The 26,470-nt window shown below is 39.9% G+C and overlaps 1 protein-coding gene across 1 annotated transcript in view; it reads left to right on the top strand.

The window, feature by feature from the left end:
* Positions 1-26,470, top strand: part of BICD1 (bicaudal D homolog 1 (Drosophila)) — an 81,680-nt gene that overhangs the window by 2,902 nt on the left and 52,308 nt on the right. The window contains exon 2 of the mRNA XM_010017150.1: positions 88-300. Coding sequence (XP_010015452.1) covers positions 88-300 — 213 coding nt within the window. The remainder of the gene's footprint in view (positions 1-87; positions 301-26,470) is intronic.

Genomic DNA, 26,470 nt, shown 5'->3' with positions numbered 1-26,470 from the left:
CCTGCTGGCTATGCAGCTACTCATTATTTTTGATAATTTTTCTAGGACTTCAGTAGTTTTATACTGTGCACTGTTTTCCTCTTTCAGGCATTTGGACAGTCCTTCTCGATCCACCGCAAAGTGGCTGAAGATGGTGAAACACGTGAAGAGACTCTCCTCCAGGAATCTGCATCAAAAGAAGCTTATTACCTTGGGAAGATTTTGGAGATGCAGAACGAGCTGAAGCAGAGCAGGGCAGTGGTCACCAATGTTCAGGCAGAGAATGAGAGACTCACTGCTATTGTCCAAGACTTGAAAGAGGTAACTGGGGGCGTGCAGGGAGCAAGGGGCTGAATTTTCTTGGGGACTCATGGATGGCATGCCTGTGAGTCATGAAAATACTACAAGAAGTAAAAGTGCTCATCTACCAGTCTCTGATCGCCCCAGAAACTACCTGAGAGGGCTGTAATTTAGAAAGAAAAAGAAGTAAATTTTTATTATTTTTAAACAACAATAACATCCTCCACCCCCTCAATATAATAAAACCTGATTCAGGAAGATATGATTTCCAAAGCACTCTTAGAATTTTGCATTCCATTTTATACTGCCTACATATAAGTGAATTTTACATAAACTGTTTTCTGCACTCTTTGGATATTCATGCAACTTCTCTTTCTCAACATTTACATCATTTCTCAGGCATTCTGGATTGGCTAGAAGTACATAAAGCTTTCACCGGTTTTCTTCTACTGTAGAGTAAAATTAAAATCTATGCTCATGTTTAGAAAATGGCTAACAGTAAGGAAACCATGTTAGTGGCCATTTGGGACACATTTGTTACTGATTAATTTCAGTGGAGAATTTAGTAATATTTAATAACTTGTCTTTTTTTTCATTGAAATCTGGGTTTAGACAGAGGTCTTTTTACTTAAAATTGTTTCTATATCCCAGTTAGCAGAGGACTGATACAATTTTACTAGTTTATTCTTTCTGTTTTGATGGTTAGTTTGCACAACTCATGGAGCAATGCTCAGCACAAGACTATGCATGAGAGGAAGGTGACTCTGTTTCCTTTAGCTTTGCCAGCAAATTGGCTCTTGCTCACTTTCTTGGACTCTTAAGTGCACACACCTTAGTCTCACTAAGTGTTGTGTCCTACCACTCTGACCAGCATTAATTACGATGAAATGGAGGATAAGGAATCCTCATCACCAGTCCTAGGCTCCTCATCGATTTGTGACAATGTGCTCATTTCGCATGTGCCTTTTGTGCCCGTAAGGAGATGACATTTATTGATATTTGTCTCTTTGACTCGTGCCACTCCTGTAGGTGCCTGTGCAACACTGCTGATCTATTTGGTGCTCTCTAGCGTAGACGGTTTTTGCAACCTGGGTGTCTGAGAAGTTGCACATGAGTCTGCTATGATTTTGATGGCCTGTTCACTAAGGTGCCATCAATGCACACTTTTATCCTTCTGCCATTTCTTCTAGTGCTTTCACACACAAGTTCATACCTCATTCATATCAGTCTTGCTGTTTTTCTTATAAACCTCTGCAGATTCAGTTTTCTAAGCAGAGCAACTACATGCATGGGAAGGCAGCACTTGGAAATAACCTCCTATCTTCCCTGCTTTCCTCAGGAATGCTTAGACGTATGGGCTGTCCCCACTGTCCAGCTGCTGGAAAAGATCTTTCCTAGGTGATTCTGGGAAGTGATTCTTTCATGTGTGTTTAACAAATTAACAAAGATTAATAATGTTTTCTGTAGCTGAGTGGTATGGCATTCTTTCAACCTACAGAAACCCTTGGGGCACGGTCTCCCTGGGACTTGGACATTTATTCCCATTGGAAGTTCTTATGTAATGGTTGCACTGGACTTGCCCATAATACAAATCAAGTTTCAGTAAGAAGTAAATATATGCTATTTATTCACAAGTTCCAATTAAAATATGTGATTGTAATTGCTGTTGCTCTGGTTTAAAACAACAACAAAAGCCCTAAACCCCAAAATCATATCCTAAACCCTAAAATCATATCCCAAAATCTTCATGGTAGCAGGCAACCAGCTGCTGACACACCTATGTAACCATGTGGTTAAAGCTTGCAGGTCCTGATGACCTGAGGTCACAAACAGACAACCAAGTTAAAGAAAATACATGTTTGCCTTTGTACTCGATTCCTTCCCCTATGGTCTCTTTGGGATTCCTTCAGTTACAAATCTCCCTTCCATTTTCTATCACGATTATTGATCCGCAAGTTATTCAGGAAGCAGTTTCAGTACTTGTCCTCCCTAGAATATTGATTGTCCTCATTTCTTTGGAGATCATAGTAACCCCTCGTGTGAGACCAGCTGCAATTATTTCCTGTTCTAATGTTAAATAGAAACAACCCCTAGTAGTTCATTAAAGTGCAAGAATTGGATTTACTTGAATAAAAATAAGGCTGATAAACTGGTTATTATTAAGATGATGTGGGACCCTGAGTACAAAGTCCCTGACTATGTTGAAGTTTTTTTTTTTATGGAACTATAATCAATGTATTTAAACATAAATGGGATTAGTGCAGTCAGTTCATTACCAAGCTTACACCACACACTATTATGATGAATTTCTTGAATATAGAGATAGAGAGTGATTGACACCTACCTTGGGGCTCTTAGGGATCTTGTCACGCTGAATTACACTGGTGTTTCGCCTTGTGCTCAAAGGATTCTCACCCTTGTACCCAGCTCAGTATACCTTGGTCCAAAAACATAAATCCTATGTCTGCAATGTCCAAGTGCCTTCAGAAATGAGATCCTCTTCTACTGTAAGTGTTTATGAACTTTGCCTGGTTCAGGATACTGCTGATAGGAAAAGGCAGACTTAGCTTACTCCTGATCTTGACAACCATTATATATTAAACGTCTGGTACATTTTGGGGCAAAGACAGTCATTAGAACCTGCCACAGGTAGATTGGTACAGTGAGAAGATAATATGTGCCTTTAACCAGTATATTTGAAACTCTAATTAGGTGCTCTTTATGTGAACAACTGTGCTGAGCGAGCAACTGTACTGAGTGATGTAAAGATAGACTCTGTATTTAAGTCACCTATCTGTATCCTGTCTCTTCCCGTCCCTGCCCACCTCCCTGCCGGCCCCCCCCCCCGCCCCGAGACAATGCTTTATAGTTGTACACTAACCCCCCCAATAATCACTCCTTTCACCTTTAGACTTAAAAGATTTGAAAAGCTGTTGTACGCACCATTTTTGCATAGATGACAGAAATGTATGGTACTTATTCATGCACTCAGTCCCTTCTGATACTGAAGACTGATAGCTAGGTTTTCAAAAAGTGACCCCTGTTATTGCTACCGCATCCCTAAATAACACAGTCAGTGCTTCTCCATTCTCTAGTCTGTCATGGGAATTCTCTTCTGAACACATTCTGCTTTCTGAATTTTCACAGAAATCCATAGTCATATGAATGTGTATGAGCATTTTGTGAACCCTCAGAATACACTCGCATGAATGCTGATGGCTTTTAGGAATCTTGGGAATTCCATAGATCCAGAGTGTAAAAATTCGTGCCTTTTGCAAGTATCTGCCACATAGTCACAGCTGATGTCTGCAGGGCAGCTTGACCTGGAGCCTTCTTGCTATAAAAAGGAATGTATCACACACAGGTCTCTGGAGATTATGCATCTCGGTCTGGGAAAGCAAACAAGCTGATTTTAATGCTCATCACTAGAGAAAGACGTATTTTTTTTAAGAATTTGAGCATTTGTTTCACCCTGATGGTGAAGGATGCACCAGGAATCTCTGTTCACAGATGGCTTTCTGGATTCATGTTAAAATGATCAAAACAGTAAAACACCAGCAGCATTATTTTGGATGCAAGAAAAATCCCTTGAGTTTTAGATAGGAATATTAACTATCACATAACTAAATAAAATACACATTTTGGAAAGCAGGTAACCCTTTTTATTCTTTTCTCCCACAAAGACTTCAGACAGGGGATGTAGAAGGTTATCTAGAGATTCTTAAAACTGCTGTAATCAAAAAATAAACTGATTTTAAAACTGAGGCCAGAGATATAATTTTTTGGCAGTGGGAGACCAGATTTACAAAACCTGTATGTTATGCATTGCACAGTGCCTGGTAGATGGCCTTTTTGTGTGGAGACATCAATATAGTTATTAGCTCATTGAATCTTTACCCATGTATGAGTTGCCTCACTTTATTATGTTAAAGAAATACTCTTTTAAAAACATATTGTTAAAATACAATATTTTTCATTTTCTAATTTTCTGGTTTTTGTTTTACTATTTAAAAACACAATGTTTACTTATAGTCAGGATGTGAGTAACTGGTTCTTTCATTTGTGCCACTGAAAAATCTTTATAAATGGATAAAAATGTTGAAATCACTACCCTGAGAAGTTGATAACTGACAGAGATGGTTATGCAAGCACAGATGACCCAGCTCAGAAGCTGGAGCAGAAAGTTACTGTGATGAGATCATACTTCTCCAGGGGTAGGCTGAATGCCTTGGAGCAGGGCATCTGATTCAAAACAGGTGGTAACTGGAGGGGAAAGAGCATGAAGCAAAGAGGGAAAACAGGTGAAACTTAGAAAATGGAGGTGAAAGACGATGGTGCAGTTTGAGTTTTGTAGATGTTATGGGACTAGAATTAGGAGTTGTGGGAGGGTGGGTAGAAGCACGCTTTTGTCTGAAAAGGCTGGCGGGTATGGGTCAGCTCTTTCTTAACAAGACCAGTGAAACAGAGGAGGAATAACATAAGAAAGTCAGGAAGAAAAGGGTTAAAACTGATAGTGTGTGTTACTAAATGTCACTGAAACAACTGTTGGGATTGCAGAAAAGAATCAGCACCTGGGTACCTGCAGTCCAGGAGATAAGAGATGAATGCAAATGTTTACATGAAGGCAATGTTAAGCCATGGCATCAGCACACACTTGGGCTTCTGGAGGGCAACAGCAGGGATAAGGGCAGTGGAAAAGTGGGTGGGGAGAAAAATACAAATTGGTGAGGGATTATGTGCTGGAACTAAGTGAAAAAAAGTCTGAGATGATGTTGTGCAGCCCCACTGCCCTTGAAATCAATAGCTTAACTTTTATTCACTTAAGCAGTACAAAGATCTTGTACCTCACACTAATGAGAAAATATATCAGTGTGATAGCCTGGACATTCCTGGACATTTTTTTTCAAGGGTACCTCTGTATGCTGCAAGGTGTGAGCGCTTGTGCTGGCTGAATAATTACAAGAAGTGTAACTGCTAGCTAGGGCCATTTCAAACACGCATGCTGAGTGGCCTTAATCCACATCTGCATTCTGAAAATACATGAGAAATGCAGAAAATTTACAGTCATTGTGTTCAAGTTGACTTTTGTCTAAAAAAATTAAATAGTTAGGAACTGGTATTTCTATACTAAATATACATTCAAAAATTCCTAATTGGCTGTTTCATATTTGGAAATTATAATTTTTCAGTCTGAAGATTTAGGAGGGGTTTTTTCCTCATTTTTTGGCAATTCAGAATTAAAGCCCAAAACCTTTAAACATGAACACCTATCTACTTAATCCCCTTTCATGGTTTAAACAGGACTTACCCACACCAATTTCAGTTTTGTTTTGTTGCTCTATGGTGAGACTGTAGCAGGATTTAGGTACATAGTGCTTCCTATTTAATGTAGGATATAGTTAGGTCCAAAACTGAGATCCGTAATAAGTTAAATTGTCATCTACTCCTGGTGGCTCCTAAAGCGTTTAGGTGTCTAGGTCTCTATCTGTAAAATTTTCTGCCCGTGTAAAAGTCTTTTCCAGATGCATTCAGGAGTGCCTCTGGCTTGGACTGAGGACTAGTACTACTCTATTGCTGGATATTGAACATTGTTGTAGGTGCTGTGGGGATCCTCCAAGGAGCTGTTTCCCTAGCTGACCTCATCATCTAGTCCTTCCACTCTCTGGTTCTGTGATTGTGACAATTTCTTCTCTACCTCAGGGATTATGAATCCACTTCTCTCTGAAGAAAGTACCCTGGCAGTCAGTTGGCAGGCTTTTCAGTCCTTCAGATGAAGCTGGTCCACTTTTTTGGGGTATAGCTAGTATTTTGTGAATCAGCAAAAGTGAGCAAGCTCGTAACTGTAGCCTAAAGGCTAAGCCACTCAGCTGAAAATAGGGAACCTAGTTCAGGTCCCTGTTTCAATTAATGTTTAATAAGAAATACTTAAATATTAATTGGGGCAGAGACCAGAACCCTAGTCTCTCCTCTGTGAGGTTACCACTCTCAGCAAAGGCTGCCTCCAACCCTCAGAGAGAGTATGGTCTTCAGCCTGGATCTCCCGTGGCTAGTGGTTTGACTGCTGAGCTCTTGGAGGGAGGTAGCTCAGTGAGGTACCAAGTACTAAGTGAGGTAACTTTCTCCAACTATGTGTTAAAGAAAGACAGAAAAGGTAAGTCCAGGAGAGGAATCACTGCTAAGGACCATGTACTGTGGGAAATATGTTTTAGTGGCCTGGCTGTAGTGACAAAGCTGTCTTAGAGAGTAGTGAACTCTTCAATGTTATTAGCTTGCTTTCCCTTATAGTTGTGTAATTTTCTTCACGCATAGAACAGGGAACCTGTGATTGTGCTTCGACAATTATCCTAGACAGTGAAGTGATTTGAGTGACTTCAGCACTGACTGACAATACATGCAGCATCCTTCCATGGTCTCGCCTGCTCTCTTGTGGTGTTGTCCTGTGCTTCCTAGCAGCCACATCAACAGACTTATCTCTGTCAGTCTACTGAAGAACGGGTTTCTTTTGGCATTTACACTCATTAAATAAAGCCCACATTATAAATATATTTATCTTCTTAATATTATGCTGGTACTTGCAGCAATGGCTTAATTTGTAGAGGAAGAACGAGTAAGAAAATATGGTGAAGTATTCAGTGTGGCCATTGGTAATGGTGTCTTCAACTTAATGTAATCTCATGCAAGCTCTGCTTTCTGAAAAGAAGCTGTAGGACTCTGATGCCAGAGCAGCTCATGGAGATGACTATGGGGATCAGAGCTCCTGAGAAACAAAATGCAGCCAAGTCATGGTAGAGACATGGCAGAACTGTTCCTCCTGTGAAGAGATCACTCTCATCACAATTTAGGGTAGTATTAGCATAGTTAGTCTGACTATATTCCTTTGTTTTGGAAGTTTCCTTCAACTGGCTAGAACCAGCTCTAAATTAGGCTTAGAAAATAAATCTGTTACTTTGCCAGCTGGGAGGTGTTTTTCTTTTCTCTCTTCTGTTTTTAGAAAAGCTTGCTGAAAGGAGATTTTCCAGCTTGCTGGTGCCTAGCCACCCTCATAAATTTTTCTCCCTGCTTTGCTGACAGTGCTAACGGGTGGCGGTTTTTTGTCTTGAGAGGCTGAAAAGTTTGCTAAAAATGTATTGTTTCCTTCTGCTTTCCAGAAAAAAAATTCAGATTGACCTTATTCTTGATTATCATATAATAGCTTAATGTTCAGGTTTCTTCACTAAAAGGGTTGTCAAGCACTGGAACAGGCTGCTCAGGGAGGTGGTTGGGTCACCATCCCTGGAGGTATTTGAAAGATGTGTAGATGTGGTGCTCAGGGATGTAGTTTAGTGGTGGACTTGGTAGTGCTGGGTTTGCAGCTGGACTCAATGATCTTAAAGGTCTTTCCAACCTTTATGATTCTATGGGAAATTTTATTAGATGTTGCAATATATATTTGTGTCTTATCTGGACCTCTTTAAAACCATGTTAACAGTTTCTGTAAGCAGTCAGGTGTTAACACTTTTCCTGTGAAGGCACTTATTTATCTGTGCTTTATCTGAACTGGAGAGAGCTGCAAGGCCTCCAGGGGCTTTAGGCTGAACAGGGTGCAGAGTGACCCTGTCTTTGCTCTGAATTCCTGTTCTCTTGACACGGTCTCTGGAAAATCAGCAGTGCATGCTTGTAAGTAAAGGTTATCAGTGATCATCACTGGATTAACTGCAAGTGGTGCACTTCGCTGTCACTGCAGGACATTCTTTAACCCTTGTTCTATTTATTTTCTGACACACACACACTTCCATTCATACTGAGCTCATATCAGTCTCGCTATTTCTTTTTACAAGAGCCTACATCTTCTCAGTTCAGACTGATGTGAACCAAGATGTAATGTATGTAAAAGAGTTCCACTGCAGAATATCTCCAAACAGGCAATGAAGATAGTGTGCTGGTGGGTTTGCAACTCTTGTCACCACAGACTGTGATGGGGTCAAAAATAGCAGCAGACCACAGTGAAGTCTAAAGCCTGACTTTGCAGCGCAAGTCAGCCTAGAAGGTACAAAACTGTGGAGGTTATCATCAGTGTGTGTTTGCTGACGAAACTTTTTTAGTAAATTTGGTGTAGTTTTTACAGTGGTTTTGTGAGGGCATTATTTTGTAGTTAAATGCTTATGCTTGTAAAGTGGTTTTCTCTGCCCTATGCATTTTACTTTCCCTGTTCAGAAAAATTCTGAAAAGAAACAAAATTTATTTATGTCTTGGAGACAGAAAAATAAAGCAAGCTGTGACATGTAATCCTACCAAATCTCTCCTTATGCTGCGAAAGGGATAAATATACTAGTAGCCTGATATTGTCTATCTGTCAAAGAAAGAGCTTTGAGTATAGGCAGCAAGATCTGTCCAGCGTAGACTGCTTCTGAGTACTGTTATTAACAGATAAAGGTTAAACTATGAAGGTTTAACCACTCTTCTAGTTACCACCAAACATTTTCTTGTGGTTCGTGTTTCCTGAATTGTTTCCTGAATTGGCCAACAAGCCACTGGCTTGTGCAGGTGAAACTGAAGGCGGCTGTGGAATGATTTACCCTTTTATTTCCTGAAATACGGTTTATAATCCTATAATTGCTCATAAAATGATTGTGTTTCCAAGCTCATACTCCTCATAAGCATCAACTGTAATAGAACGGGAAGGTCAACAGTGAAGCATAAATACATTTTGTAGTGGCGCTGTTTTCTCAAGGTAATCTTCAGCACCTTGTTCTGCTGTTCTGGCTCTCAAATATACCTGCAAGCTACCAAAAGCAGCTTTGGTTGGCTGTGTTTCCTGTTAATGAGACCGGAACAGTGACTTAGGATGTGAACTTGTGATCTGACACATTCATGACACCGTTTTCTTTGGCAAGGTTCACTCATTTAGCTCTGCTGTGAATGAGAGAGTGAATCGATGGACAATAGGGAGGTCAAAAAAAGGCCAGGTGGGAAAACGGAGGTTAACTAAGGGAGTGTTGCATAAATACAGAGTGCCTTATTATAAGCACGTCCTTAGTGACATAGTTTAGTGGTGGACTTGGCAGTCCTAGGGCAGAGGTTGGACTGGATCATCTTAAAGGTCTTTTCCAACCTAGTTCATTCTATGATTCTATGAAAGGGTCTTTTGCAGGCCCTCAAATAGAAAATAATAGAGGGTGTACTTTCAGCTGCACTTCATAATCTCTGGGCAGTAATTAATCAAATCAGGATCTGGCAGTGCTTGTTGTTACATAAGATCTGTGAAATAATGACCCCTTATTTGTACTGAGGTGGTGTTTCAAAGGCTTTTATGTACCCCCTTTTATGTGCAAGGTATTGAGTGGGAGCATACTGAGAGGATAGCTGTGGAGGCCTGAGGTATACCTGGGCTTAAAGAAAGTGAGACAAATTCATGGAGGATGGGGCCATCAGTGTTGCTTATACCTGAAGATCCAGACCCAGCAGTCAGCTCAGAAAGTTCCTCAAGCCACTGATGCAGGGGGCTTGGGAGGGGATGCCAGGGAAAGCATCATTGTATAACATCCCTGTTTCTCAGGTACCACACACCTGTGAGTGGCCACTTGGATGTTGGGTTAAGTGCTCTCTAAACTTGAGAAAATGTTAGTTTTGTGCAGCCTCTCTTTTTTAAAAAGGCGTAACTTTGCTGACATGTTTGTGCTTCTAGATGAGGATGTCCTCGTAAGAACTGCTCGTGCTGACTCACTCTTTTCAGTATTAATTTGCTGGTTAAGAATAACTTGGGCTTTTGTCTATTCAAGTGGTGTGGAGTAAGATGGGTTTTGGCAGTGCTGGGATTAGCTGCGTTGCCAGTTTTTAAGGAATCCTTGCAATGTGATCTGGACGCTCAGGAGCAAGAGCCTAGGAGCTGTGTTCACTTGTACCTTGTGACCTCATTCATTTGCCTGGGATTAAGCAGGAAAGGAAGAATACCCTGGCTGCCAGACTTTCCGAAGTGTGAGTCCAAAAGCTTAAGCTCTCTTCCAGATAAAGATATAACAATCAGAAGAAGAAATCTTTGCTGCAAGTCCTCGCTGCCTGAGTGCATAAGCAAATAGAGCGTAAGTTTCAGTGACATGTGCCACTGATAAAGAATATTAAACAAAGAATGAAAGTAAGTTTGTTGTTCCTCTTCCAATTAATTCCATTAAAAAAAAAATATCCTGAGCAGTTTCCAATTTGAAAAAGAAAAAGAGCTAGAACCTTCTCTGGGAGACTGATGCTGTTCTTCCCAGTTGGTGTTAGAATGTGCCTGGCAATTGTTGAATGTTTTATGCCTTCAGGACTATTTTGGTTACAGAACAGTAATTTTCATGTATTTCCAGTCATCAGTACACAAGCAGTACAGTCATATCTCTCTTCTTCTGGGGGTGCCTGTATGCACTGTAGCTCTGCCTGACTTTACCTTCTGTTGTTGACTTTCTCCTATTCTCTGCATATAGATGCATCACTGTCCATTTGCCTAACCTGCTTCCTCCTGAACTTTTGTCATTGTTCATGACTAGGCAGTGCAAAACTGATGGCACTGAGGAATCATTGATTCAGAGATGAGATTCAGCAAACAAAACTGAAAAACCTAATGATCTCTTTTGGTGCCGTGATTAGTACTCAAACCTTGAGAGAAGCTCATGCATGCTGATCACATGTGGACAGTAACTACTAACCAAGGTACTGGAGCTTCCACATCTGCTTTATTTGTTCAAAACCCACATTTATTTTCAGTGTAATTTTTTTTCGTCCTGCAATCGATACTGATTTATTTGTAAGGGTTTCGTCTGAGGTTTGCTAGGTAGTTTGGGGAAATGGAATTTACCTTTTCCTAGGGATATGTCTTGGACACCAGGGCACAGAGCAATGCTGGTGACTTGACCCCAGAAGTGGATGATTTGTCAGGTACAACCAGAGTGAGACTGAGCATGATACTTCTAATACATGCCTATGGATAGTTAACAACTAGTAAAAATTTCCTTGGAAAAACACCCCACCAAACAAATAAAAGTAACCACACAGAGGCAAAACCTATGAAACCCTGAAAAATAAGAGAAAAGCAAGCATCTTTGGGGTTTATGTTTTTGTGGTCTGTGAATTGCCATGGTCTCATTTGGATTCATTCAGCCTACATCTCACAAAACTGAAGCCTGCTCTATGTGGCAATGTGATGTCATTCTTAAGTATGGTCTTCTGTGGAGTAGGTTCTTCTTTTCAACTCTCCCTTCTGCCTCAAAACCTCAAACTCATTACCAGGTTGGCACTGGTATGAAATCATTAATAAGTTCTTGGCTCCCATCATCTGTGCTAATTGTGCTTTCTGCAACAAATTCTGTTCTCGAGGGGAAAAGTGTAAGAGGAGGATGACAGGAGGGTGAACAGCAAGAAACTCAACTATGCTACTTCTGTCTCTCTTTGCCCGTATTACAATATATGAAAGAAGCTGGTTATTTTTAGTTATTCTCAATAGTCATGGCAAATCAGCATCCAAGAGGAGGGCAGCAAGTCAGGCAGAGGTCAGACAGTGTTATCACCCTTTCATTGTGATGGTCAAATCCACTTTTAAGCTTCAGGATTGAGAGAAATGCACTTTTGCTGGCAAATGTTTTAGATGTGTACGTGCAGATGCTCATACATAATCAGAGCTTGTCTGCTTTTGTGATGCTATTGTTCAAAAAACCCATCAAAGAGGTAGGACTAAATATGAATGCAATTTTTGTCTTTACTGCTCATTGATTCTGCCTGTGTAGCCTTTCCTCTCCTTCTGAAACACAGTGTGTTGGGTCTTTCAGCCAAATGTGCCTTAAAGGCATCATCATAGATACATAATTTCTCACTTCAGTGAAAAATGGTCAGGGTGTCTGTTCTGATACTGGCTGTGAACTGTGTGAAGAATGACTGTAGCATTATAGTGTCAGCTTCAGAGTGGTGTGGGTCAAAGATGGGCCATTTCCAATTAGTCCTGCATACCTAGTCACAAAAATGGGATGCAAAGGTAATGTTTGCAAATGCAGTGAGTTTTGGCTAATGATACAGGATAGTTTGCATTTGTTGCTTGTATTCCCTCCTGTCTAATTTTCTCAAGGGAAGTGGAAATACAACAGCAGCAAGATTCTCATTCTGTGCTTAGTAGCTATGTGAATAAAATGTCAAGGGTGAAATTCTGGTCAATGTGGAGAAAGTGATTCTTTCCTAAACAGCTTCTCTCAAGTGGTATTCATGTGCAGTGACTATCTGCCCCTCTCAAATGAGGCATGCAGAGATGTCAAATCAGATAAGAAAAGCATGGAAGAAAAAGTAAAAAAATCTAAAGAATAGGTATAGACAAGTGTTGACTGTCAAGTAATTAGGAGTATATTAGGGAGAGAAAATGAGTATTCTGGCCTATATCAAGTCAGCAACAAGGTTTTATAAACTCACTCTGCCTTGGCTTGCTGGAAACATCTGAGAGGAAAAGGAGGGCCTTGGTTTTTGTTGCTTTTGGGTTTTTTTGTCAAAGACTTCAAACACAATGAGGAAGAAGGACTAAATCTTCAGACCCCTTTGCAAGATGTCAGAAAAGAAGTTCCAATTCACAAAGGCATCTAAGCATGTGCTAATAAGAAGGTGGTTGGTGGCAGCCAATATGGCTTCACTAAGGGCAAATCTGTGTCTGACCAGCTTGGTGGCCTTCTACAGTGGGGTTACAGCATTCAGGAATAAGGGAAGACCAACTGATGTCATCTACCTGAACTTGTGCAAGGCATTTAACACTGTTCTGCATGACATCCTTGTCTCTAAATTGGAGAGACATGGATTTGATGGATGGACCACCTGATGGATAAAGAATTGGCTGGATGGTTACACTTCAAGAGTGGTGGTCAAAAGCTCAATGTCCAAGTGGAAACCAGTAACAAGTGGTGTCTTCATCAGAATATTTTTGTTCTGGAGGCTAGGAGGTACAGCTGTTTGCAATACAATTTGATTTGCTCATGCTCTATAAATGGCAGTGGTGATTTGAAGTCAGTCCTTTGACAGCTTTCATTTCATGTATTAGATTTTTGTATTGTTTTTTGCTTTTATCCATTGCAAGTGCAAGTAACTAAAAAGCCAGTTATGAGCTTTCCATTGCCGCTTTTCTTGTACTCTAGAAGTCAAGAATGCTTTTCCTCCTAACCTGACTACATAATTTCGTCTTACTGAATTTGTTATGAGATGGAATTATACACCAGAACCATAACTCTGTTTTAAAATAAATCACTTTATAGGCTATAAATGAAATGGAAAATTAAATTGCTGATAGAGTTTAAAGATACTATTATGTTGTTAGTCCACTTGAAATTGTATTAATGTCCTCAAGGGAAAGAAATGACAGTGCAGGTTCTGAAGTTTAAAAAATAAACAAAATGTAGAGCATTGGGAAGGGGAAAAAAAAATAAAAAGCCCTACATGGATCTGGAAACTTAACATAAGAAACATACAACCCTGTTGGCGTTTCTGTTTAAGAAATCCTTCTCCTTCTAGCATGTTATCAATAATAAAAACTCTTCTTGTATAGTCAGCTGTAACACAGGGCAACTCCACCACCTGCCTTCTGCTGAATTCAGGCTGTGAATTGCATGGGTGAGCTAAGGACCAGTTTGCAGGGGTTTAGAGAGTATTCTTACCTAGCTTCTCACTGTAGCAATCTGAAAGGCAAGGTGAACCAACTGCCAGCTCAGCTTCAGCAATGTTTATGTAGATTAATCATTCTTTAATACCCATTTACTTTGGGGAATCACATTTCCTTTTCAGACCCAATAAATACATGTTACAAACTGAAAGTCTGAAGTTCCCCTAGCACAGCCTACATTTTGTTCTTAGCTGAACTCAGAAATATCAGAGGTTGATTCTTTGCATAGGCAGAATAAGCAGTGTGAAAACCTCTGTAACTTTGTGCCTAGAGGCAGACAGAACCATGATCGTCTATTTTAAAGGCAGAATTGTTAGCAGAAATTTTGTTCTTTCACTAAAACTGGAAACCTCCTTGCTTCCTAAGGTAGCAAATTTATTGGAGTTTGTTTTCAGCCCTCCAGTCATTTCATTAAAAATCGTGGCAATAATTTAGAGTGAATTGCAGAGAGAATCTTTCTTTCCATCAAGAAGCACATACAAAGGCTGGTTCATCACTGTGTTTTTAATATCATATTGCAGTGACCTTTCCCCAGGGATTGTAAGCAATCACAGGACATTAAAAAAAAAATAGGCTGTTTTTTCCTTTATTACATGCTACTACTTAAGGAATTTTAGCCATGACTATTTCTTTCCTGTTCACCAGTGCAACTAAATTCTAGCATGAGCTACACCAACTTGCAATGTTTGAAATATCAAAACTTGTCTTATTACTGAGATCTAAAACCACAGTCAATTTTTGGTACATGTATTTAAGCATTTTTGTTTAACAGGTTTTTTTGTGCTGCACTTCATAAGGAAGCTCCCTCTCTTAGTTGTGCCTTGAAGTAGTGGAGGCAGCTCTAAGCATCATTTCCATCCAAGGTCTGGAAGGTCAAGTTATTTTTAAAGCTAGTGCTGCAGCTGAAAAACAGTTCAGGCCCTACAATGGTGTCATACAGTGATGTGGTAAAATGGATTGTGAAAACAACAGTAAAGTAAAATGAACACATGTCACTTCTTCCACTGAAGCACATAACTCAGGGGTTGCTGGGGTGCAGAGCTGTATGCCTTCTCCTGCTTTGGCTTTCTGCTTTCCATCTCCTGTCTGTAACACATTAGAAACTCATTATTTCAGCATGCTTGGGGTTAACTTCTAAACATTGCTGCCTCTTCTCTTGAATGCAGAGGCAGAACCTGTGCTTTCAGTTATGCTGTTCTTCAGTTAGGTTCAGACTTTTTCTCTTGTGCTGTAGTTTTCACTTCATAATGGGGGTTTTTATTGCACAGCCTTGATGACCTATTATTGTTCAACCAAGGGTGGGGGAAAATAATACGGTCTGGGAGCAATCATATATGAAGTAGATGTTTTGTGCTCAGTTGCTTTGGAAAAAACTTTAATGTTCTGAAGCAGATAATTTTTTTTTAAAATTTAGTTAGTATTTTCCTAGAAAAATCTTCCTAGAAAGTAGTGAAAACTACTTTCATTGTAGAAAATAACAGCAAGCACTGAAGCAGTAATTTGGCCCTTCAGTGGAGTGCACCTGTACTATGAAATGTCTCTCTCTCTCTCCCACCTTTCCCCCCATGATGCAGCTTCTGCTGGTGCATGTGGCAGTACCCTGTCCTTGCAGTTGAACGGCAGAACAGCAAGTCCATGCAATGTGTTTTAACACACCTCAGAGTGAAAAGCTTCTCTGCAAAATAAAAACATCATTTATTTAAAGAACTTCTTTTATGAAAATTAGATAAAGAATAGAAAAAATCTTTTAGTAGCAGAGATAGTTCACCCAAGGTGAAAATTTTTCTAATTTATGTACTTCAGTTTTTACAAGAGGCCTCAGACTTCCTTTAAAACAAATTATTTTTCTCATATTTTTTCACACAATCCAAGCCACATCCTACCTCTTCTCTTAAATCCAGTCAGATTTAAGATGTAGTTGCACTGGGAGGTTTAAAGTGATGATGGAGATGTGTCCCAGTGCATGCTGACCTCCGCTGTGCGGGGCTGAGCTTTCAGAGGACACTGACTGCAACAAATATGGTCCTAGTGGAGGTTTCCTGTGCTGCCAGGTGGCTGGCTGGCAGCTAGCGGTAGCGCTTCAGCTTATCTGAAGAGGATTTTTCTCCCAGAGGAGACAGATGGATTTCCTGTGGCTCCAGCATGGCTTTTCTGGGAGTGGATAATCAGGACAGCAGTGGAGTTACGAGAGGACATGGATATGAGAGAACCACCAAAGCACTAATAGAGCATCTTCCCTGATTAAGATAATGAACATTAAGGGGTTGTATCTGGGCCTTGCACAAGTGCACTTGTCTCTGGATTGATGTGTTGATAGGCTTTTGTTTGTTTGCTAAAATCACTGCTCTGTAAGGTAATCTGTAAAGGTTGGTGTTTATGTTTTAAGAAGAGCCTTTCCTTTTAATAAGGAAAAAAACATTGAGCTCAACCACCAGCTTGTGGTTTTTTTTGGTTTTTTGGTTTATTTTAGCAAGGAAATGGCTCTTGCAGATTTCACTCGCTGTCGTTTCTGAGCAAAGGGGGATCTGCAGAGATGTCTTCTCTTGTGTACTCAAACATCTCTTCATGCATCACCTCCAAAAAGAACTGTATTCTTTTCTTACCTGTGCATTATCAACTTTCAGTATATTTTCTAGCCTTAGGCTTTTAATAATTTCATGCCTTACTCAGGCAAGACATATGCATTTCAACTATCCTTATTGTAAAAATAGCCTTGAAGGCAAAATCAGGCATATATTGCATCTTCAACTAAGTTAAGGAATCCCTTATGAGATTCAAAGGATGCAGTAGTTACATCCTCTAGCACTGTGCCGTCATAGAAAAGTCACCATACCTTAGTTTTGTGCACTTGCCCTGATTCAAGTACATTAAATCTCATAGTTACTATGAAAAATGAATACAAGATTTGCATTGGCATAAAGTTGTGCAATGCAGACATTTCCAACCTTCTCACATTGCAAGAGTTGCCCTGGGAGGCTTTTTTTTTTCTGTAAGGTACAGACAGCTGGCTACAAGAAGCATCTCACTTGGTGCCAGATCAGACTTCAGAAGCTCTGTTCCAGTCTGTGGCCTAATTTGACTTGCTCTATTCAATTGCTTATGTGAGGGGTAAGTTTCTGAGACCTTAAGTGTTGGGTTAGTTTTTTTCCCCCTCTTTTCTCCCATTTCTTGATTTTTGCCTGCAACTGGTCTCATCTACCTAACAAGAGCCATCAAAGACCTGTTTGTCTGCATAGTATGTTTATAGACCTGGGCTAAAGCTAGTCCCTAATGCCTCCCTGTTGACATTAGCTTAACTGTGTCTAGTATATATTTGCCTCATTGTTTGTAAGTTGCTGTTAAAAATTGCTCAGTGTTGGTGTTTAACCATTTGCATACTGGTATGCTAAGTCAAAATAAAAAAAAAACAAACCCAGAAAAACCCTAAACACAGACTCCCCACTGCTCTCTTCCATTCAGTACAGCTGAGCTAATTTTCTTGGCCTCAGTGTGCAGCACTGCACTTGAAATCTGATTTGTGAGCTCTAGCTCTTAATGAAAATAGTGATAAAAACAGTTCTTTTTTTCTGAAAAGGCTCTGCTATGTTCTGTAGCCTGGGAAGCCCTCCAGTGACTGCTGTAATTAAGACCTTTTTCCTTTGCTTTGGAACACACAGAATCGTAGAATAGTTAGGGTTGGAAAGGACCTTAAGATCATCTAGTTCCAACCTCCCTGCCATGGCAGGATGGGATAAATGAGCAGGAAGTAGGAAGCTTTGTTTTTCTCTATGACCAAGGTATTTTTTTTCCCCTGTGTCTTTTATACAATTATATAAATTCAAAAGTGCCCAAAGCCAACCATGGGTTGCCTTCTGTGAGTAAAGTATCGACTCCCTATAAATGCTGTCATGTGTGTCTTGCCTGGGCACACTAGCCATGCTCTAAACCACTCTCCTCTGTGGGCAAGATAAAAGTGTATGTGCAGTTCAAGATAATCTTATCGAACCACCCCTCCCACCCCCCCACCTACAAAGAAACAAAATAAACCAAAGTAGCTACCAGAAGAATACATATAGTTCATGTACATTCTGAATAAATGTTCTCTATTAAGTAAGTGATCTTTAAAAAAAGAGACCCCACAGATTAGCAGAAATGGTTATGTCTGTGTGTGATTTCCTGTTAGGACTACTAACATTATAATGCTGATGTCTAGACTGTCCATCATCTTCCATTCCAGGGGAAACAAAGGAAAGTTTCTGCCTCATCCTCAGAACACTGTATTTCATAGCTCAGTCATTTTCTAATGTTACGGAAATGATAAAGATCATCTAGGTAAGTGAGGACTAGTGATTTTTGTTGCTAGCTCAGTGGTGCTGCCATCTGTTCAGCTCCCTGCCTACTTGCTGAGATAATTTAACCAGTCTGTTCCTATACTGCACATTAATCTTATTCATATGAGATAAAATACTAAGGAAATAAATTCTGTTCGCAGTAAGACTTCTTTTTTTCCTCTAAACCAAGACATGTTTTAGAATTTCTTTCCTCTTTATATAAATGCATGTATTTTTTTACCTAGTAATCAGATTTTTGCACTGTTTTAGCTGCACCCTAATTTTTAAGGTGTATAATTTGTAAACATTTCCCATTATTAAATGAATTTTTTCCTCCTAATGGGGAAGTTGAGGCACAGAGGCCAAGATCCCAATTTTTAGTAACTGGCAGCCCTCTTCTATTTGTTGGTTCCTCTGATACTTGGTGATCATCTTGTGAGATGATGAAGGAAGTCTGTGTTTCACCCTGCAGCTCAGAAAGTCTCTGGATGAGACCGCAATGAGAACAGAAATGTACTGTTTTCCCTACCCATGGTTCAAATACTGTAATCTTTTCCTCAGTGCTCTTGATATTCAAGAGGTTTTAACAGTGTTATCATGATTCTATTGGGTTCTTTTTTATAAGCTGCAAAAAGAAGACCCAGACTGTCAAGTAGCATATGTCTTTCACATCTATTTGTTGTGCTTAAACACAGAGAATGCTAGCAGCATTCTGCATTTTCCCTGATGGAGTATTTAAAGAACCTGCCATCCTCTTTGGTTTGCTATTAAATTATAGGGTTCACAACTAGTTTTCTCTTTAAATAAAATTTTTTTCACTTTTGGAAATCCCTTCTGCATCAACTCTTCTCTCTGTTTCCCAGTTACTCTCAAAGCTGTGTGCTGATGGTGAATCCAAGTTTCTAATTGAGATTCTAAGCAGGAAAAATTGCATCATTGGCTTTTGTTCTCCCATGAAAGCCCATATTAATGGAGACTGCCTTATATAAAGCAGTCCCCTTTCACCTATGAAAACAAAGAAGAGTTCCTGTCTGAAACAAGTACTGTGGCATTTCAGCATTTTCAAAGGGCTGTGCTGAGCTTTATCCAGAGCCTTGGCTGTCCGTCTTATCAGCACAGTGCACAATCAACACCAGTTTTGGTATGAAGAAATACATGGTACAGTCAGAAGGAGCCCATCTCTGAGCCATTTCCTTGGGCTGGGAGAAGGGGAGCCTTTGGTTTTACCTCAAAGCCTGTCAGAGGAATGGTCCTTGACCTCAAGGCCACTGCCAGGAAATAGCTGTGCCATAGGCTGTTGTATGTTTTACAATCTGCTGCTGTCTTACCTATCCCTTCCAATCACACACATGCCAAAAATGTGGGATCCTATTTGAAGCTCGCCAGACTGACAGTGTTTTATAAAGTTTCCTATCCATATTCTTCCCCTGATTACCCTGGATCAGACCTAGGATTTCTGTGGAAGAGAAAGGGGCTGATGCTAGAGCTTGTGCCACAGGGTATTTCTTACCACAGTCTGTTACAGCCAAGTAGAATGTGTGAAGGTAGTTTTGTTGTAGGAAAAAAATAAGATTCAGGTGTGATTAGTCAAGCTCTGACTAACCTTGTCTTACTACCTTTCATTTCAAGCAAACATCTAGGGCCTTGTCAACCATAAAAGAAAGGACACTTTTTTTCCAGGTATTAGCTGGTAAGTGTTAAAATCCTCATGCTAACATATTACGTTGCTAACACCTGATGAGGTTGAGCTCAGCTATGTAACATGCAAGGATATTTTGACTGACTTTCTCCATTGTATGTTTTTAATATAGGCTAATTAACACACACTAGCTAATATATGCTAAAATATGCATTTTCACCTAGGGGAGTCTGCACTGCAGAGGCAAAAGTTTGTGTCCATGGTGGTTCCCCAGCCTTTCCTGCCAAGCTGAGAGCCAAGAATATCACAAATATTTTATGGACAGTTGGGTTTTCTTTTGAAATGATGAGTTGGTTTGGTTTTGTTTTTCTTAATTAGTTTTTTTCCAGTGAATGTGAGAATAAGGTCTTAAAATGACATGGGAATTTGGGAGAAATTTTTCATTACAAAGGAAAAAAGTTATTTTGATTGCCAGAAGGTATCCTCAGGTTCATAAAGCTTCAGGGGACAGCAGTATTAGAGACCAGTCTGTCCCTCTATTCGCAAGACAGATAGCACAGTGACATAGACCGCTACTGTTAGTTTGTGATTTTTGTCATTTGGTCTTTTGTTTTTTGGGTTTTTTTTTTTTGCAAATAGCAGCTTAGAATGTTTTTCATTACTAGGGTACTAGTGCACTTTGATAAAGTTTGGCAAATGAGCAGCCTACAAGATTAGCCATCTTGTTTTATATTCTTGCCACTTGGAATTTAACTATTATGCCTCACATTTGAATGTCTTGTTTAACCCCTGTTTAACCCAAATGACAGACACTTGAGAGAAATTAGTATTTGCTGCAGGTTCAGGGCACTCATGCCTCTTGTTGATGAAATAGGGAATAAGAAGTTAGGGTTGGTGGGGCAGAAGAAACATTTTGGCAGTCTCCACTGGGGAGACCACAAATGGTAGAGGAGAGAAAAAAATTAATTGTTGGTGGTGTTAGGCAGGTCAGGATGTTTTTATTGCTGCATTTAGAACAAGTCAAGGCAGGAAAAGCTTTCAGTACAATGTTTACATTTAAGGAAAATGGTTGGAAAAGATTCACTGGGCTTTCTCTGGGTCACCCAAATACTTCCCCAAGGAAATGAGAAAAAAATGAAAGTCTGTTTGGAACAGGAATGTTTAGTTTAGCTTGAAATCTGTGTCCTGCGTTAGGAATCTAGCATGAGTACTGTTAAGTGGTCAGGGTCAAATAGCAGCCAGTCAGAATAGTGCTAAAGCAGCTCCAGTCCCTTAGTAAGACTGACTGAGGAAAACTTTTAGGGTTTATGCTACATTTATTTATGAAAGCAAGCAAAAAAAGGCTGTGTTAGGAGAAGTAGTTTTGATATCATAGTGCGATAGGGTAATAACCAAAAGTACATCTGAATTCTGTCTGGATGCTCATAAAACTCAACTAACATGGTCACTGAGGGGCTCAGGAGTGTGTGGGAAAAACATTTAGGATTCAGAGGATGATGTCTTATCCTTTTTTGCTATGTAGGAGCTATCTCCAAAAGCTTCCCATTTAGTGGTGATAGGTAGAAAGGTCTATAGGGAAAGTGATGTTTCATACTTTCTCAGGACCAAGGCTGGAAATGGATTTTTAACTTAAACTTGAGGCTTTGAATTGCACATAGAAAGAAATTCATACTTTATGGAAATCCAGGGATTTTTACTTATTACCTCCCACACAATTAATGTCTCTGATTCACAATGGAGTTCTTTTCCTAAAGCAGCTCAGCTCTCTTCCTTCTGCTTGCTGTAGCTATGCCACTCCTGCAACAAACACCAAACTGCTGCGAAGTAATGCCTGGTGTACTCTGGAACACCAAAACAGGTAACACTTAAATTTCGTATGCTGATCTCACAGACTGGGGCAGTGTGGCCACTTGATCACATGGAGCCTTCATGGATCAAGGCAAGATGAGGGCAAAAGACAGGAAGATGTGGCTGCAGGATCAAGTTTTTCTGCTTGTGGTTTCAGTCTTTCACAAGAGGTAATTGTGCTCTGTACAAGCTGAAGAAAAATTACCTGTGCCACAGAAACTTCCACGTGATCAAAGATAGAGGCCATTAAAGAAGTGTGGGGTCTCTGACAGAAGTAATGGACTGCCAGAAGTAGCAATCACACCAGAAGTTCTGTTTGGAGGATTTTTCCCATTCTCCCATCATATTTAGTAATGTCCTACATTACACTGCACAAAGAGCGTGGTGCAAGCGTGTAGGTGTGATGTATGTCCCTTATTCCATATTTATTTGTATGTAGGCACACTAGATCAGGAAGATACAAAATTGATTCTCTGGTTAAGGTGCTGGGTAAACTCAACCTTAGTATAATAAGTAAGAGCTTAAGGAATTGTTAGTAGCCTGGGTCATCTTCCCTATAAGCAATATTTCAAAGATTAAAAACTTGAGAATGGTCCACAACTGTGTAGGTATGACATGGAATATAGCGATCAGTTAATGAAGGGAAGTTCATAAATCTCATTTTACTCCTGCTACTTGTCTTAATTCTGACCTAGCTCAAGTGTGATGTTTTTCTTCCCTGAGGATGGTAATCATTTTACTAGATTGATTATTCTGCTGCCCTTTTTTTGCAGTGTATAACTGATTTCAGTTGTGGCGTATCAAGCTATTGGGCATACCACAGAGTAAGAACTGAAACACTTGCATTTAAATGTTATTTGCTGAAACTGATACTGGATTTTGTTAGTGATGATGTTACATCAAGGCCCTGGTTGAGTACTTTGAAAACTCAGAGGAAATTTAAGAACACTGTAGTGAGCTTGGAGCCATTTCCTAATGTTTTGTTAGGTTTTATATTAAAAATCGGGAAAAAAAGGGAGCATGAACTATCAATCAGCAGTGCCTGGGTAGGATTTTGGAAAGCAGAGGGAGCAATTAAGACTTGAACTGCAGTCCTTCCCTGCCACAGAAGCTGCTTGTGTCTTGAGTTTTAAAGTTTAGCACTCCAATGTTATGCATGGGTGCCCTTGCACCTTAGGGAGCATTGCTGCCAAAAGCTAGCTGGGGAGGCTGTAATGCTGCCTACATCATCTTCAGGTGGCTGAGCCTGCCAGGGCTGGGCAGGGGGGACAGTCTGGCACCCCTCTTTCACCCGTCTGTCACCCGGATGGTCAAAGGCTTGAATGAAGGCTGAGTTTGGAATTTGGAGACACTGATACTGAGATAGATAAGGCTATGGGGAACATGTATTTGAAATCATATGTTTTCCCCCTCTACTTCTCACATGGGCATGTTTTTCCAGTTTTCCATAAATCTAGAAAAAGAGTAGTTCTTCATTTATCAAGGTTCTTGAGCACAACTTCAGCAAGGACAAGGAAACTGCTTCCCTCTTTGCTGAACTTGGGTCTTCACAGCCCAGCTCTGAGAGCTGCCAAGTCCCTTTGCTCATGTGTGCTTTAACAATCACTGAGATTGTTATTTACCATGAGATACTGTCTTCCCCGTGCCACAAAGTGTTTATAGAAAATTATCTGTGCTTTAGTGTATATCATCTTTAGGTAACTAAGGGGGGGTGTGGTGTTAAGTTTTTTGTGAGTGTTCCGTGTTCAGTTATTTTTTTCCCTATCTTACTAATAATTCAATAATCTGTTTCTGCAGAAGGTCCCTGTTCTCAGACCAACACCCATCATGAGCTAGATGGAAGTACAGTAGAAGCAAATGATGAAAGGAAAACAGCAGTGGTTTTAAATAGAAGTACAAGAAAATGGGGAAAAAAATAAATAGATTTAAGCATCATTTTAATATGCAAAGTCAGACAATCCCATAAATTCCCTGGTATTTTACTCCCTGAATAAATATGGCATTTTATGGCATTTTTATTTTCTGTTTTGATGCATTGCAGGGAGTGAATAATATTCAGTGTTTATTCAATTTCCAAAACAATAATTTAATTCTAAGGTTGTGTTGCCATGAGCAAAATTCTTGAATAAACTCAGTGAGAGTTACGGCATTAACAGTCAGCCCTTGCACTGTGTTCTTATGGCATGTATTACATTTGTATTTCTGTTCTGCATGTCATGCTGCAGGAATCTTGTTTGCTCAGTCTTTTAAGGACAAAATAGAAAAGTTGTCAATGTAAAAATTACTACCATTGATTGCAATACATATATAAAGTAAACCTGTGAAATTTGTAGTCTGTATTAACATAAGCAATGGAAAGGGCAGATTATAAAAGCCAAGATTTCAAATCAATTTATATTGAATAGTCAAGAGTATTAGTGTTACAGAGATACCTTATGAGTACAGTTATTTTCACTGTCCATATCAATAATATCAATAAATTCAAGTACTCTTTAGTGCAGTTTACTTTATCAAATCTTCCATGTAGACATTTGTATCATGAATCAGCATGTGCTCTGTAATAAATAAGAATTATGTGTAAAATTCAATCCTAAAGTATGTAGTTTACAGACAAATGAGGTACTTCAGCTATATTTGCCACCAAAGTCACCCAAATATATTACCTAAAATAAAACTATTAAGTCGTTAAGGAAAAAAAAGCGTTAATCATCAAGCCATTTTCATCTTTTTAATATGAATCAACTCCTGTTTCTGAACTGATGTTTCTGTTCATGCCACAGAAGAATAAGTGGGGGTGGGTGAGTGTTCTGCACACAAGGTCAAATAAGACGCAGAATGCTGTGCTTCTTTCTGCAGCCGATGGGTAATGTTACGTGGACTTTAATTACTGAAATTACTCCTGACTTTGAGGAAACGTTCTCTTAATAGTGACAGCATTGGCCACATGATAACATTTGAATTTTGTGGCATAGATGTGTTTATTTAAAGATGCCATGCCTCTGTCCCTCTGGAAAAGAAGGCAAACAACTTTCTTGTTGCTCCTCCTTTTGTAGCAACCTTTTATAGCATATTGATATTTTTCAAGGGGAACTTGAAATAGTCTACTTTTGTTGGGAGGATGGTGGGTGTAGATTCACAAAGGGCTTTTAAAATACCAGCTGACCATCTGCAAGAACAATTTTGATGAGGGAAGCTCTGTTATGAGCATGGGCTTACAGAGCTCCTTTGATGCTGAGCTCTCACAGCTCCTCTGCAGCACAATAGAGAATGTCCCAGCAGATGACTACTTGAAATAGATTTGTACCTGTGAATAGTTTCTTTGTATTCTTTAGCTATTTATTCACATTACTTTTTAGAAAGTATGAATGGTTTCTTCTTTGTTTCTGTCAATACACTTCTCTCTCAATCCAATGTGAGAAACCAGGTACAAAAAAAAATAGTGTGAATTTGGGGTATCCTATTCTTTTTCCCCAGACATCAACTTACTGTTGCCATCATCACCCATCTCCCTACAGTTCCGCTGTGTGTCATTCAAGGACATCTGACGAGCTTGCTCTGGCTGGAACTATCTGGAATAGCTCACTTCTCACGTGCTCTTCTCTTTGTAGAGGAGAGAGGGAGGTAGATGAAGATGGGTATGGCGGGTAAAAAAAGACTCCTGTAGAGAGGACTGGATGCATTTATTTGTTCTGCCTTTTCTGAGTAGAAGAAATACTTCTTTCCTCTTGCAGTGTGAAAGATTGAAGTTCAGATTAGACATTCAAAAGAGATTGCTGACAAAGGCAAAAGTCAAGTGAGGAAAAAAGTTTCTGGGGAAGGTGATGGGATGTGTTGGAAGTGTTTAAGAAGAGATTAGATAGATACCATGAACTACATAGATGTAGTTGCTCTGATGCTGCAAAAGACGAATGGACTAGATGCTGCCCAGGCGGCCCTTTGAGATCCATTTTTCTATGATTGTTATGAATTTTTCTGAGCTGAGGATCAGAATTAATTACACATCTGATAAATTTGAACTAATTTAGCTTCACTGTCCCAGCAACCAGGTTTGTTAGTACTGCTGCCCAGCCCTGGGTCTCTGTGTCAGCATGCTCTCAGCTTCCTGAGCAATAACATGCCATGGCAGCACAGTCCTCCCACAGCAGGAGAAGGCAGAGGCACTTGCTCATAGACATCAATATTGTAATGTCTAGCAGGTATTTACAAGATGAAAGATTGACTTTGCATGCTAATTGAAAAAAGCAGAGCTTGGGTAGTATTGTAATGCAGTGCGGGATGGAGAGGCTGAGCTGAGAGCCCTGGCCTGGCACGTGCATCCCTCAACAGCGTGGCTTGATTACTGCTGTAAGGAATATAATGAAGGTAGTATTAAACTAGCAGTGAGCTGTAATTAAAATAGCTCTGAGTTCTAAGGAGGGGAGGCAGTTGCCATGGGGAATCGAAAGCTTATGAGGAGCTTAGCTCTGTGCCTGAAACATGGGAGAATGGAGTTGCTGCGTGGCACGCTTGGAGACAGGTTACCAAAGGGACCTCTGAAACCATCCTGACATCAAAATTTAGGGTAAGACAGCAGAAAGCAATGTAAAAGCAAGCACTCAATAAACAGTGACACATTTTTCCATACCAGCCAAGCATAATGGGCTCTAAACCAGTCAAGCTCACTCCTCTTATTTAGGTACTTTGTTGTTTTTTCTCTTTCCTCCTTCCCATCTTCAGGAATTCACTTTACTGCTCCCTGCTCTGCAATATTTCAGTGCG

The sequence above is a fragment of the Nestor notabilis genome, unplaced genomic scaffold, assembly GCF_000696875.1.
Source record: "Nestor notabilis isolate BGI_N333 unplaced genomic scaffold, ASM69687v1 scaffold4086, whole genome shotgun sequence".
Lineage (NCBI taxonomy): Eukaryota > Metazoa > Chordata > Aves > Psittaciformes > Psittacidae > Nestor > Nestor notabilis.
Note: the sequence above shows the minus strand (reverse complement) of the source record. Positions and strands in the feature narration are given on the sequence as shown.